Below are 13,398 nucleotides of genomic sequence, written 5' to 3' on the forward strand. Positions count from 1 at the left end.
CAGAAAGCTCTTTGGACTTTTTTGTGTGATGCATTGAATGGTAAGCCAAAGGTCCCAGTTCTGGCATAATGCTCCAGCAGGTCCAGGTTGTGCTGTTTAGCTGGTGACAGCAGGACCAGGCCATCAGCATAGAGCCAGAATTTAACTCTCTCTCTCCCTCTCTCTCTCTCTGTCTTTGTCTGTCACCACCTACTTGTCTCTCTGTCTCTTTCTCGCTCTCCTCCTCCCTCCTCTCTCTTTTTTTTCCTGGTTTCAGCTCCCACACTTCATAAACAGCTCTCTGCCGGCCCACGAGCGCACCACCGCCCAGCAGATTGACAGCTACTTCCGCCAGGAGCTCATCTACAAGCGGAACCAGAGGATGGCCAGCAGAATCTCTGCCCTCATGCAGCGCAGCCCCACACAGACCTTCTTCTTCGCCTTTGGAGCAGGTCAGTGGGGGCGGGGCTGGAAGGGACAGGGAGGGAGCAGGGACTTGGAACCTCAGTCATGTGGCTGGGGTGACACCCTAAAAGGTCTTTATAAGCGGAGACCACAAAGGGAGTGGTTACACAGGCTAGGGGTGTGAGCAGGTTAGCCGAGGCAGAAAAAAAGGATGGCAAACAGAGATGGAAGAATGGATGCCTCTATCAAAGACTCATCGCTTCCCACTGCTATTTTGTTCAGTCTTTTGTTCACTCTGACAGTATACATTTTTAAGTATAAAAATGCAATACATTACCCAGGGGACTGAAGAGAAGAGGGGAGGGAGAGCTGTGAGAAGGGAGAAAAAGAGAAAGAAGTGGTGCATGCTTGAAGAGACTCCTGTTTCCCAGAAGTCCCTAGTCACTTCCAACTGTAAAAGGAAACAATGTGAGGAGAGAAACTGATGGCACCTCTCCCCCATTGCATCTTGCCCAGCCCATGGAGGGCGCAGCTTTGTGTTCAGATAGAAAGAAAAAGAAGAAAGAGTGTGTCAGTGATTATGAGGAGTAAGGTATTGCGTCAATGCTAGAGAAGTTGTACATGTGGTGTGTGTGTGCCTGCACTTGTGTGTGCCTGTGTGTGCTTGTATGAATGACTTCGAATCATGTGTTCATCGAGTGTGAGAGAAATAGCAACCTAACAACAATTTTCGGTGGGTTTCAGACTGTATATTGTGTGAGAGGGCAACAACAGCCGCCTGACATCTGTTGCATTAATGATGGTGAATTACTCGCTCACACTGTCGCTTGCTATCACATCAACGCCAAGTCTTGCCCACCCACACACAGCATCCCAGGCTAATGCTGCTAATGTTTCCTCTGTGGTGCACGTACTCACACAGACCCTGTGGTCTCCTGGGTATATGCACTGTGCTGTATGATTAATGCTGATTGCCAGGTTCCTTCCTACTGCATTTTTCACTTACTTGCCCCCCCCCCTCCTCTGTTTAGACAAGTCCACTGCAACTCCATCCAGCTGAGTAGGAAGAGAGTGTGCTTGTGTGTGTCTGTGTGTCTGTGTGTGCATATGTGTGTGTGTTAGTGTTTGTGAGAAAGAGAACCTTTGTGTCTACATGTGTGCATGTATGTGTGTCTGTTTGTGTTAGTGTTCGTGAATCTGTGTATTTGCATGCAGGTGTGGGTGTTTGTGGGTTGAGCATTGGGAGGGTGTGTGCTGTTACCACAGGTATATATGCAGGTATGTCTGAGACTAGGTGTCTTTGTCTGTCTTAGAAGAACATGAGTAAACTCTGCTCTGCTTTTGTGGTAACAAAGATCAGGACTAAAGGGCGTTCCTAGCATCTTTTAAGCATGCACTATTACTTGTTTTTAATTTTAAATTGTGATTTTAATGTTAGAATGTGAAAGATATTCTTTGTTGCTTAACTGTCCTTCAATTAAGCAGCGAACTGGAGCAGATTGTCTTGAGAAACAGTCAAAAGACCATGTCATAGGACCGGTTGTGCTGAGCTTGATGTCTGGCAGATTGAGAGCCGTGCAGCTCCAGGTCATCCGCAGGTCTTCTGTCTGTTGGTCCGTCTGCGTTTCCTCGCCCGACGGGCCCCGGCGCGTGAGCGGGCTGGGAGCAGGGGTGTGAGCTGATGGGAAACACGGCAGTGACACGCCAAGCACATGCGAGCACAGCACTGTGGATGCTGCACAGTGTACATGCTCAGAGGGGAGCTGTCAGAGAGAGCATTCCCCTGGCAGTGCGCCTCCACAGAACATCTCTGCGCTTGCAGGCCTGAGAGCAGCTTTTCCTGTCTCCCAGCTCTCTGCCCGTCTATCTGTCTGTTCCTCTGTCTGTCTGTCTGTCTGTCTGTCTGCCTGTGTACACAGGAAATGCTGAAATCGTCTCCTCTGCCGCTCTCTCCATGTCAGCAGCTGCAAATTCATCCTCAGAGAGTACAGAAATCTCCCTGTTAATCGGAGCTCTCTGCCGCTGTCTGGCTGATAACTATTAACGGCCCTCCTGCATTTTACTTGGAATCGCTCTCCAGAAACTATTTCAGAAGGAGGAAAAAGAAAACAAGGAAGGAAAAAAAACAGACTCACAAGGTTAAGACATTCTAGAGTTACCCAGGTCATTCCGTGACTTTTCCGGGGGTAATTAAACTATACGATGTGTGTATAAAGTGGTTTGGGCAGGCCATCCATCTCAGCACAGCAGCTCCCCCCCCCCCGCCTCCTCAATCCCAATCCCAAACTTTCCTCCTGACCCCCCTGCCGCCCCATGGCACAATCTGCCAGGCGCTCTGGGTAATAGCACACACACACTGACATTTTTCATTTTTATGCACGAGTGTTTTTTTTTTTTTTTTTTGCTGAAAATACATCAGGAAGAGAGACATAACCAGGAAAAAATGGAGATACAATAGACCTGGGGTGGTGGGTTTCACTCCCTCTGGTGCCCCCTATCGGACAGGAAATGACTCAGTGCCTGAGATCGGGAAAGCTTGGTGCAATGTAACCTGTGATGTTGACGCTCCCAGACCAACCTCACTGTACGGCTGTAAACATGCAGAACAGGCATCTGTCCTTGTTGTTGTGAGAACACGATGCTCCACAGCAGTATCATAACTAGGGAATAAAGGTCAGAGGTGTGTCTCGCTGAAGCAATAGAAAGCTGCGGCTGTGTGTTCTCCACCTCTTCATCATCTTGTTTTATTATGATTTTTCTGCTCATAATCTTGTAAGAAAGGCATTTTACATTACTTATGACCTGCAACATCAATATAGTAAGTGAGCATCTCTGTGAAAAGCACCTAAACTTACTCTGGAGAAAGGAAGATCAGTATTTTTTCCTTTTCCATTTAACAATTTATAAATATTCACTTTTTCCAAAACTTTTTCATAGAACCACCACAGATACCTTGTATGTTGCTCTTTCTTATGGAGACTGACTACATCATGAGGAGAGTTTGAAAAAATTTGACAATGATGTTACTTACAGGCAGCCTCTGTCTAACACACAAATTCAATCATACACACACCCATTTATGACACACACACACACACATACACTTACACATACACATACACACACAGTACATATATATATATATATACACACACGCACACACACACACACACACACACACACACATAGCCATCTCATTAGCAGTTTGATGAGCTAGAGGTGAGCAGTCTGCAGAGGGGCCCTGTGTTTCTCTGCTTGTTTTCAGCAGGTTTTCATTTGCTGGTTCCTCAGTGCAGCTTTCTCTCTTATTGAAAACATCCCCTGGAATTTCCTGCAGCAGCCACAGCTCAGCCACCACTTCACTGATATACACACTGTGTGAGAGAATACGTGCTTTTATGTGTGTGTGTGTGTGTGTGTGTCTGTCTGTGTGTGTGTGTGTGTGTGGGTGTGTGTGAGTATATGTGAAAAGTGTGTATAGTGAGAAAGCTTATGTGTCACTATGTATGAAACCGTGTGAATGCTTGTAGTTGTATGTGTGTATGATAGATCTCTGTGTGAGTGGAGTAGACACATGTGTTATGCAGTTGCATTGAGGATTGTGGGTAAAAGTGATCGCTGACAGGAACCAAGAAATCACATTCTTCCACACTGTGTGTCCCCTGCTATGTCACTATCTCATTCCTGACTGTTTTTTTGTCTCTGTCTCCTTCCCTGTCTGTCTGTTCTTCCTGTCTCACCATGCCTGATACCATCTCCCTCTGGTTCTATCTCTGTTCTTTGATAGCTCTTCTTCCTCCATCTTCTTGAGATCAATATTTGTTTCATGTGGACATTTTCTTTCTCTTTGTGGCTGTGACTGTGTATGTCTGTGTGTGTGTGTGTGAGTATATTTGTGCATTTATATGCGTGTGAGTGTTTGTATGTGAGTATTTATGTGTGTGTGTGTGTGTGTTTGTATGAATTTGAGTGCTTGAATGTGTGTATATGTGTGTTATTGTTTATATGTTTTTGTGCGAGACAGACAGAGAGAGAGAGAGAGTGTGTGTGTGTGTGTGTGTGTGTATGTGTGTGTGTGTGTGTGCGTGTGTGTGTGTGTTCTGCCAACTCGGTCTTTTATGCCCACCCCATTCTAAACTCCTAATTCTTCTCTGCCTCACCCGCACAGCTGATAATACACAGGCCCACTCTCCCTGTGCGAGATCTGTGGTTAAACCCCTTTTCTGGCTCGCAGATAGCTCACGCTCTCCCACATACTCAGTCACTGTCTCATATTAGTAGCCCACAACTTCTGAATCATATCTAAAGAGGTGTAATATTAAAACTTAATGTTGTCTTAGTTCATTTATGGATAGATGGCTGGCCTCACTTTCAGCTGTGTCTGGTGTTTCCCTCAGAGGCCTTTTCTGTGTGTTTCGGTGAGCATGGCAACAGAACACATAGGGATACTCTAGGTTCTATGCGTACTACCAAAACCACTTTACAATGTTCCCTGTTTACAGTCAGTAATATACTAATAAGACAACATCTGGCTGGTTTAGAACTTATTCCTTTGTGTAGCCCAAGAGGAACAGTCAAAATATACTTCATGTTATAATGGTTTCAATCAAATCATACAGCCATACAAGTAAAAACAAAAATGTAACAGTTTCGGACAAGACAAACAATGCTGGACAGCTAAATTAGAAGTTGGTGGTTAGTTTGTCTACCCTCACTGCCTGGGCCTGTGATTGTGGTAACTTTGATTAAGGGTTAAGGCCTGGGCCTGGAGCACAGGGTCTGGCAGGAGTGACAGAGAGAGTGGGGGTTTATTCCATCCCTCTCCCTCCAGTTAACTGCTGCTCGGGGGGGGGTCAACAGTAGCTGTAACCGGGATGGGAGGGAAGGGGGGACCAGAGCAGGCATAAGTTAAACTGGGGTCAGGAGTGAGCAAGAAGAAGAGCATTACTTTGTACCACTGACAGCACCCCAGTTAGTACGCAGCACAGGAAACTCTTTGATTTTCCTGATGTTCTCCAGACATTTTGGTCCCCTCCCTCCCCTCCCGTGCATTTTTATCCCACTGCGTGCCATGACTAAATACACGTAGATTCAGTGTCACCCCATCCATCTCCAGTTCAGCCCTCGCCTGCGTCTGGCCCGGCTCCGGCCGTGATGACATTATCAGCTCCTATTAGATCTGCATCGCTCATTAGCCCCCGCAGTGATTACGTGCTTCATTAGCAAGAAGAACAACACGTGTGAGTGCATTCAGCACTAATGGGGTTCACTCTGTCTTTGATACACGTCTCCTCACAGCCACGACCTGCACACAGTTTATAGTAGAAAACCAGTGGTGCTGACCTCACAGGCCTCGGAAGGACAGCGAGGGGCACTCTGCTGAAACACTGAAAAGGTAGGAGGGGACAGGATTAGATGACTCTGGGAAAGGAAAGGAGGATTAACTTAATGAGAGTAAGAGGGACAAGAGGGCGGAGGATGAGGAGAAGGAAAAATACTTAGGTGGAGCACAAAAAAAGATGGAGAGGACAAGAGTGTGTTTTTTTGGGTTTGTCTAGGTCACAGAGTGTGTCACAGAAATGCGTTAAAGTTGCACTCTTATAGATACTGAGTAAGACAGAGGCCAGCTTGGGGGGAGTAGGTAAAAAAGATGTCTCTTGAGCTGCAAGCTGTATGTATGTGTGTGCATGTGTGCGTGTGTGTGTGTATGTGCGGGTGTGTGTGTGTGTGTGTGTGTGTGTGTGTGTGTGTGTATGTGCGGGTGTGTGTGTGTGTGTGCACGCGTGTATGTGTGTGCGTGCATGCATGTGTGTGTGTGTGTGTGTGTGTGTGTGCGTGCATGTGTGTGTGTGTGTGTGTGTGTGTGTGAAAAAGGCGCCTTTCTCCTGACTCCTGCCAGCTGCCCAGCGTTCTCCGTGTCAGCAAAGGAGTAAAGACCTCAGCTGTCAGGAACAAAAACAAACGGTGGGGGCAATTTTCACTAAACGTTTTAATGTGTCACAGGCCTGACCTCCCCATTCCCTAGCCCCTATGCCCTAACCCCCTTCCCTCAATCCCCCTCACCCTCCACCCTCTCCCTCTTCTGGGACAGTTACACACCACAGTGGCTCTCTGGCCTGTCAAGGCAGGCATAAGCAAATGGACAGTCTAAATATTTAAAGTGAAGGGGAAACAGTTTAAATGTTCCTACAGAAAACCATTGACCCCCCTCTGTGGGGACGGCGCTGGCTGGGCTGCCCAGGGCGACAGTCTCTCCACTAACGGTGGAGAGAGATTAATCTGCAGGGGATCGTTCCCGGGCCTCCTCGGGCCCCCTTTCCCCGCTCGCCGAGATGCACATCCACATACATTCAGGGTGAAATCATTTAGAGAGGGAAACGCCGCGACTTAGCAGGGGGAAACGCTGCTGATTCCAATTAATCCCACAACCTAAACAGAGACAGAGCAGGCCGTGAGGGTGGAATTTCCTGATCTTTAGATTTACACGTCAAGTGAGATCCGTTCTGTTGAGCTCTGCCTTTTAAACGCTTCAGGTGCTCACCGGGTAGTATTTCTTTCCTCAAGCCTTGTTGACTCTGAGGCTGTTCAGTGATTTACTGATTACCAGGTGCTGTAAAACTAGATTCTGGGCAGGGCTCAAAGACACATCAAAGTAACAGCTTCATAATTTGGCCAGCTCTCTTTTTCAGACGAGGCGATGTGATTTGTGGATTGAAGAAATATTACCCTGGACAGTGCCGGCGCAAGCGAGCTGGAGAGTAAGCGATAGCCTCTCTGCCCCTTGGTCTGCGGCGGACCTCACAGCTTCCCTCATGTGTGAGCTTTAAGAGGGTCTTCAACACCCCCTCACACAGAGCAGTGAAAAGAGCGGGCTCTGTAATTATGGTGAGGAATGCGTGCCTAGCCGGAGTGGCCTGCGTGTGTGTTCTGCGTCTCTCTCTCTCGCATCTCCTCGCTCTGCCTCTTTCCGCTGCCGCGCGGTCTGTGAGGCAACGTCTTGTGTTTGTTTGCAGCATAGCAACAGTGCGCAGCGTGCGGTGGGCTCTGTCCCCCCCCCCCGCCGGCCCTCCCTCACACTCAGGTGCCGGACGGACTCGCTCCTGAAGGATGAGCCCCGCCGGCGTGGTCCCGCCTGGTTTTATCGCGCCCCTCTCCCTTCCTCCGTGCGGCGGCAGGCTGGCCCGTTGACAGGAGGGGGCGGAGGGGAGCGGCGCGTGAGTAACGAGGTGCTGACACGGGCCCGGCCGAGCCTGCGAGTCTCTCCAAAAACCCAGAGCCTGGGTGGCACTGCGGGGACACGGGACGCAGGCCGGGAGGCAAAGGGGTGTAGAGACAGAGGGAGGGATCAGAGGGAAGGCAGAGACAGCGGGGAGAGGAAGGAGGGGGACGTTTGAGGGATAGGACCTGGGGATCAGGCGGGTGTAGATGGGAGATGGTAGGGCAGGGAGAAGGAGAGGAGTCGAGGCACAGAGCACGAGGGCGGAGAAGAGCAGTTGCAACTTTTAGCAATATCCCCGACAAACACAATCTCCAGTCCAAACCACATAGTGAACACTGATAACCGGCCGGAAAAGGTCAATTATCCAGCTAGTCCAATTGTTGCATAGATAGTAGTACCAGGTCCATAGAGGTTAGTGGTGGTCTCTGTGTATTATGGTAGGTGCTGTAATGAAGAGTGGCCCTGCCATGGTGCAGTGCTGTGAGCACAGCGGAGATGCCACAGTAATGGGCCTGGGAAATAAACGCTGCCCCATCCTGTCCCTGAGACAAACACAGCCAGAGAGAAACACTCTACCTGCCTAGAGGCCAGGGAGGCCTGGGCAGGAAAGAGCTATTAGCGTTTCAAAAAGCCAAGACCCTCTAATTAAGGCCCGATATGTTTATTTTAGGCTGGGGTTAGGCGCTGGCACTACTCCTTAGCACCAGTTTGTTTACAGTCATCTAAATGCAGATCATGGTCAGAAAATAAACAGACAGCTGCTTAATGGACATGTTCCATTCAGATAGAGCAGGTGAGTGACAGGAGAGTAGTTTTTTTTATTGTGTCTATGTGTGCTTGAGTGCTTGTGTGTGTGTCTGTGTACATGTATGTGTACATGCATCGATGTGTAGCATGGATGTCATTCCATCTGCTGCAAAGTTATATTTCGTTTCAGCTGGGCCATGTAGCTCAAGGTCAAAATTTAACCTGCTTTCAAATGCAAAAATAGTTTCATTTTTACTTTTTCCATTGTATTATTTTCATGTGAAAGCTCTTTTGGGGCAGGTATCTTTCTTGGCAGGTGCTCTCTTGGGGTCTGGGCTGTCCAGTGTTGCTGTGTGGTACAGTAATGTAACCACATGCATTCCTCACAAGCCTCAAGCCTCCAGCTGACAGGCTTCCGCTGCACACCCACTGTAATGGGAGGCCTCAGTGACGCCTTGTTCATCCTGTGTGTTTATTACCTCAGAGAGAGAAAATAAGCAGTGGACATGAAACGAGCGGTTTGACCTCACACCCGGCACACTGAGGGTCATTTCACCTCCGCAGGAAAAATCTGTGTCAATAAAAAAGTTATTTTTTTTAAAATAAATTCATAAGAAAAAACATCCATGGGCCTATAGGTATACGAGCGCTGGCCACAGAACCGGAGCCGGACGCTGGACTCTGATGTGAGAGAAACTGAGGCCGTCCGTGTTCGAGTTGCGAGCGTCTTTGGCTGCGATGCGAGAGGCACAAGTTTTGGGCTCCTCAATGGTGCGCCTGTTCGCCCTCCATCCCGGGACAAGGTGACTAGGGGTGCGGCGCAATCTCGCCGTCTGATCTGGCCGCCACTCCCACTGCAGCCCCCTCAACCTCTGCCAGTCCAGGAGCAGCCTTTGAACCGCCCGGCCAAGAAAATGTACCACTTTCCTCAGGAATGATCAGAATAATAATACAAAATATTAAAAAGACAGCCCTGAGGATTGTCAGCGTGTCGGTAATGAGGCTGAGGAACGCGGCAAGGGGGTGATGTCAGGGAGCATTACTGGTTATTGCGGGGTTGAGTGACGCAGGATTATCGGCTCTTCGGAGAAATAAAAAAACCTTTCATCGTTGTGGTGAAGCAGCCCGTATGTTTGATGTCTCAGAGTGAAGGAATTGTGTGTTTGGTGTGTGCAGTAAGGGCGGGACATCTCTGATATTATCTTTAGCATGGGAGAAGAATCTGAGGAATAAGCAAACTCGTGGACAATCTGATGTGGATACGTTCCCGTTTTGTGAAAGTGAAACCATTTTTACAGAATTTGCCACAATGTTCTTGCCCTCCTAATTGTGTACACACACCTCGTCTCCTTGTCCTCAGGTTCTCTCAGTAACCCCTCTAACGTTTGCATGCTCGTCTGTTTCCTGTCAGGTCACTTCCTGGGGAACCACAGTGTGTTGGACATCTTGCGGCAGGAAGGTTATGAGGTGGAACACACACCCCCTGGAGAACCTATCACTGAGTGAGTCCTTTGCCTTACAGTGTGCATGACTTCCCATAACCCTATAGACATCCTGTACACTCTAAGCTACCCTCTATACACTGTACATTACCCTCTCTACACCATGTACACTGTACTATACCTTAAAAACACCCTCTGTACTCTACTCTCTGTATACCCTGTATACTCTACTGTACTTTTTATATCTCAATACTGTACTCTAGTATATTCTATACACCATGTATATTCTACCCCCTATACACCCTCTATACTCTACTCTACCCGCTATGCATCATGTATACTACAGTGTACCTTATTAACATCCTCTACACTCTGCCCTCTATACATCCTTTACACTGTACTCTACTTCATAAACACGCTATGCTCATTCTAGCATGTTGAAACTCTCTGATCTCACAGCCTGCCCTGTCTTGGCAGCTCCTGTCAAAGCCAACTCCCACAGCCTCAGAGGCCTCACCCCCGCACTCTTGGAGGGGGATGCTTTGTCTCCTCATGCAGACGCCTCACACCTGCCCGAGCTGTCTGGCACACCAGCACTGCTATCCCCTTGCAAGGGGGGGTATGGGGGGGTGTCAGAGCTGGGGGTGATCCAAAGGGCGCATAGGTTGAGCCCATCAGAACAGCGGTGCTAATGGTTACAACACTTACGCAAACAAGGGTAAGAGTGGGAAAAGGAACATCGAGAAAATCACAGAAAGCAAATTAAACCATCGCATCCAGACGTGGCTTTTACACTGGCGGCCACAAATTATAGCTTTAACAGTTCTTCCTGGCTCTCAGTGTGGCGGGAGTTAAGCTGGAGGGAAGAGTGGTTGCGGTAAGAGTGGACCGACTGCGGTCATGAAACACAAACTCAGGGGTGTTCACAGGACATGCCGCTGAGATGTTCTCTGCATTGCCAAAGTGACACGGCAGTAAATGTAACAGCAGAATATGGCAGTGTGGGGAAATAAACTATGAGGTTTCAGAACATGGTTTAGAAATCCCCTCTGCTCCTGCTGGAGGGACAGTCTTGCATTTTGTACATTTTACGATTATAGTGTAGAACATAGGTTCTAGTCGTAAGAAGGTTGTTTGACCTGATGGAGACCAGAGAGTTTCAGCACTGGAACATTTCACATACATCTCCACCATTGCTGATCACATCACTTTGATGTTGATTTGTGTATTTGTCTGAAGTCTTGGGTTATGCTTCACTACTTGTGTGATGACGTTGTGCCTCTGTATTTATGTTGATTCTGTGCGTGTGAGACTGTAATGGTCTTGATTCTTTGTATGTGAGCGTGTGTGTGTGTGTGTGTGTGTGTGTGTGTGTGTGTGTATGTTGGGGGGGGGGGGGTGTCCACTGTGATATTGTTGACTCTTTCTATGCGTGTGCATGTTTCACTGTGATGGTGATGACTCTCCATTGCGCGTCTCTTTGCTCTCAATGATGGGCGTGTCCTAGGCAGCCATCTCAGACAGAGGACACAACAGTGAGGTCCAGCTGGGGGAGCTCTGAGACAGCGACCCAGCAGCCCCACAGCTGGGGTACCAGCCCCCCAGGCCTGCTGGAGAGCCAGGAGGACCTGCCACACCTGCTGCTCCCCGACAGTCTGAGCCAGCTGGAGGAGTTTGGGCGGCAGAAACGGCCGAGGAAGCATCACCGCACCCACAACAGGCCTCGACTGTTCAGTGACCTGTGGGTCCGCATGGAGGCCAGGTAAGACAATCCATCCCCACGTTAACACACTCACTGAACACCGTTAGCTACTCACACACTCTCTGACATACTCTGCACTGACACAAACACAGCACTAATACACACTAGATTATCTGTTGTTATAATTGCTTAATTTTTCTTTTTTTTCTCTGACAGCACCACTCCACTTCCAAATATAAGGATAACAAATGGCTATATTACAGTGGAGCCCCCTCTTACACACCAGGAGCAGCTGAGGAGGCCAGCGCTCCGCCATCGGGAACAGCTCCCCAGCTCGTCGACACTCCTTCTCCCATTGAACTCTGCCTTACCTAGCACTGGCCACACCTTCATCAGCCTGATAGCTTGCCTGATTTCACACATGCTGCTCACCTCCTGACCACAAGGGGGAGCCCCCCCCCACCTCACGTGTGTGATGATAGTCCCAACTCCCTACCCCATGGCCCAAAGGGTGAATAAGAGTTAAAAAGAATAAACACAGAAACACTAGCAATCATTAACACAGAAAACTCCTGCTCTTTGTCCTCAACTTCAATCTGTGACATGAAAATGTAAATCTTTCAGACCGCATCTAAATTCTGACAAGATCCCACTGAAGAAAAACTAATTTATTTACAAAGTGTGTCAGGTAACTAACACACACTGGGTTGCAGGCCTCAGCAGGTTGCATGAAGGTAGGTGCTAGTACTGATTGTCTGTGCTTGTCTTAGAATAAGGTCCTCACTTGAACAAATCCCTTTTTAATGCAAAACTCCTTGTGCCAAAGGGAAGACTACTTAGACAGTTATTTGAATTGTTTTAAAATTTGCCCAGATTGCTGATATGACACTCATACCTAAGGTCACAGATTCTCGCAGAGTTGATGAAATATGTAGAGTGGGAGTAGTCTATCTCAGAACTAACAATGATCTCTGGGATCGCTGGTAAAATACACTCACAATCCTCAGATAATAATATAATAAATTAATGATCACACAGATCAGATTTTTAAAGTTTCTAAAGTGTCTATCAATTAAGAAATTAAGATAAATAATATTGATATTGTTAATAATAATAATAGAAATGTAATTCTACTAATGACAATAACAATTATAATAATAAAGTCACTGACATTTTATTAGAGGCACAGGAAAATGATCCTGCAGTTGAGGTTTTTTTTGTAAATTGTGCATTTTGTTCATAAAGAAATATTGTATATTTATTCTTTCTTGAAGAGTATATTTTCATGCATTTGTCGATTACCAAAAAATAAAACATGAAATATAAAACATGCATTGTAATGATATGTTAAATTTGTGCTGTGAGATTTACAAGTCTAGAAGACTGTGATATCATGTTTCACCTTAAAGCAGGCAAGGTCAGATGTCAGTCATGGCCCATCAGCCCTCAGCAGCTCACTTACCTGCTCCAGGTTATTCATGGTGTAGTCTGTGCCAGCTCACCCAGACTCCCCCTGCAATCAGGGGCTAAACCCACCGTGTCCAGATAGCTGGGGATACTGGCTACCATGTGCAGTACAGACAGACCTGCAGGGCTTCAGAGGTGTTCTCGGTATGTTAGAGGATTTAAGACTTTGGTGAGAATCGCTAGAGAAGAATATAATTGAATCAATGACTAACGTGTATGCGCTACATATACACACTGTGTATACATACATATTGTGGCCACACACACATACATATACACACATTCACACAAACACACACACACACAGTACACACACTGTATACATAAACACTTATGGTGTTTGCACATGATACACTGGATTATGTTAAAATCTTCTTCAGAAATGATCTCAGGCTGCCCCCTTCTGGTACGATGAAGACAGTGTTGGTTAGTGGCTA

General features: G+C 47.5%; 1 protein-coding gene across 2 annotated transcripts in view; it reads left to right on the forward strand.

Moving 5' to 3' along the window:
- The window catches only part of trabd2b (TraB domain containing 2B), a 51,789-nt gene extending 39,299 nt beyond the window's left edge, over positions 1-12,490 (forward strand). For both annotated transcript variants that reach the window (XM_036553651.1, XM_036553659.1), the window contains exons 4-7: positions 257-431; positions 9,762-9,852; positions 11,300-11,554; positions 11,711-12,490. In XM_036553651.1, coding sequence (XP_036409544.1) covers positions 257-431; positions 9,762-9,852; positions 11,300-11,554; positions 11,711-11,933 — 744 coding nt within the window. In that variant the 3' untranslated portion in view covers positions 11,934-12,490. The remainder of the gene's footprint in view (positions 1-256; positions 432-9,761; positions 9,853-11,299; positions 11,555-11,710) is intronic.
- The last annotated feature ends 908 nt before the right edge of the window (positions 12,491-13,398 follow it).

This window comes from Megalops cyprinoides, chromosome 2 (assembly GCF_013368585.1).
Source record: "Megalops cyprinoides isolate fMegCyp1 chromosome 2, fMegCyp1.pri, whole genome shotgun sequence".
Taxonomy (NCBI): Eukaryota; Metazoa; Chordata; class Actinopteri; order Elopiformes; family Megalopidae; genus Megalops; species Megalops cyprinoides.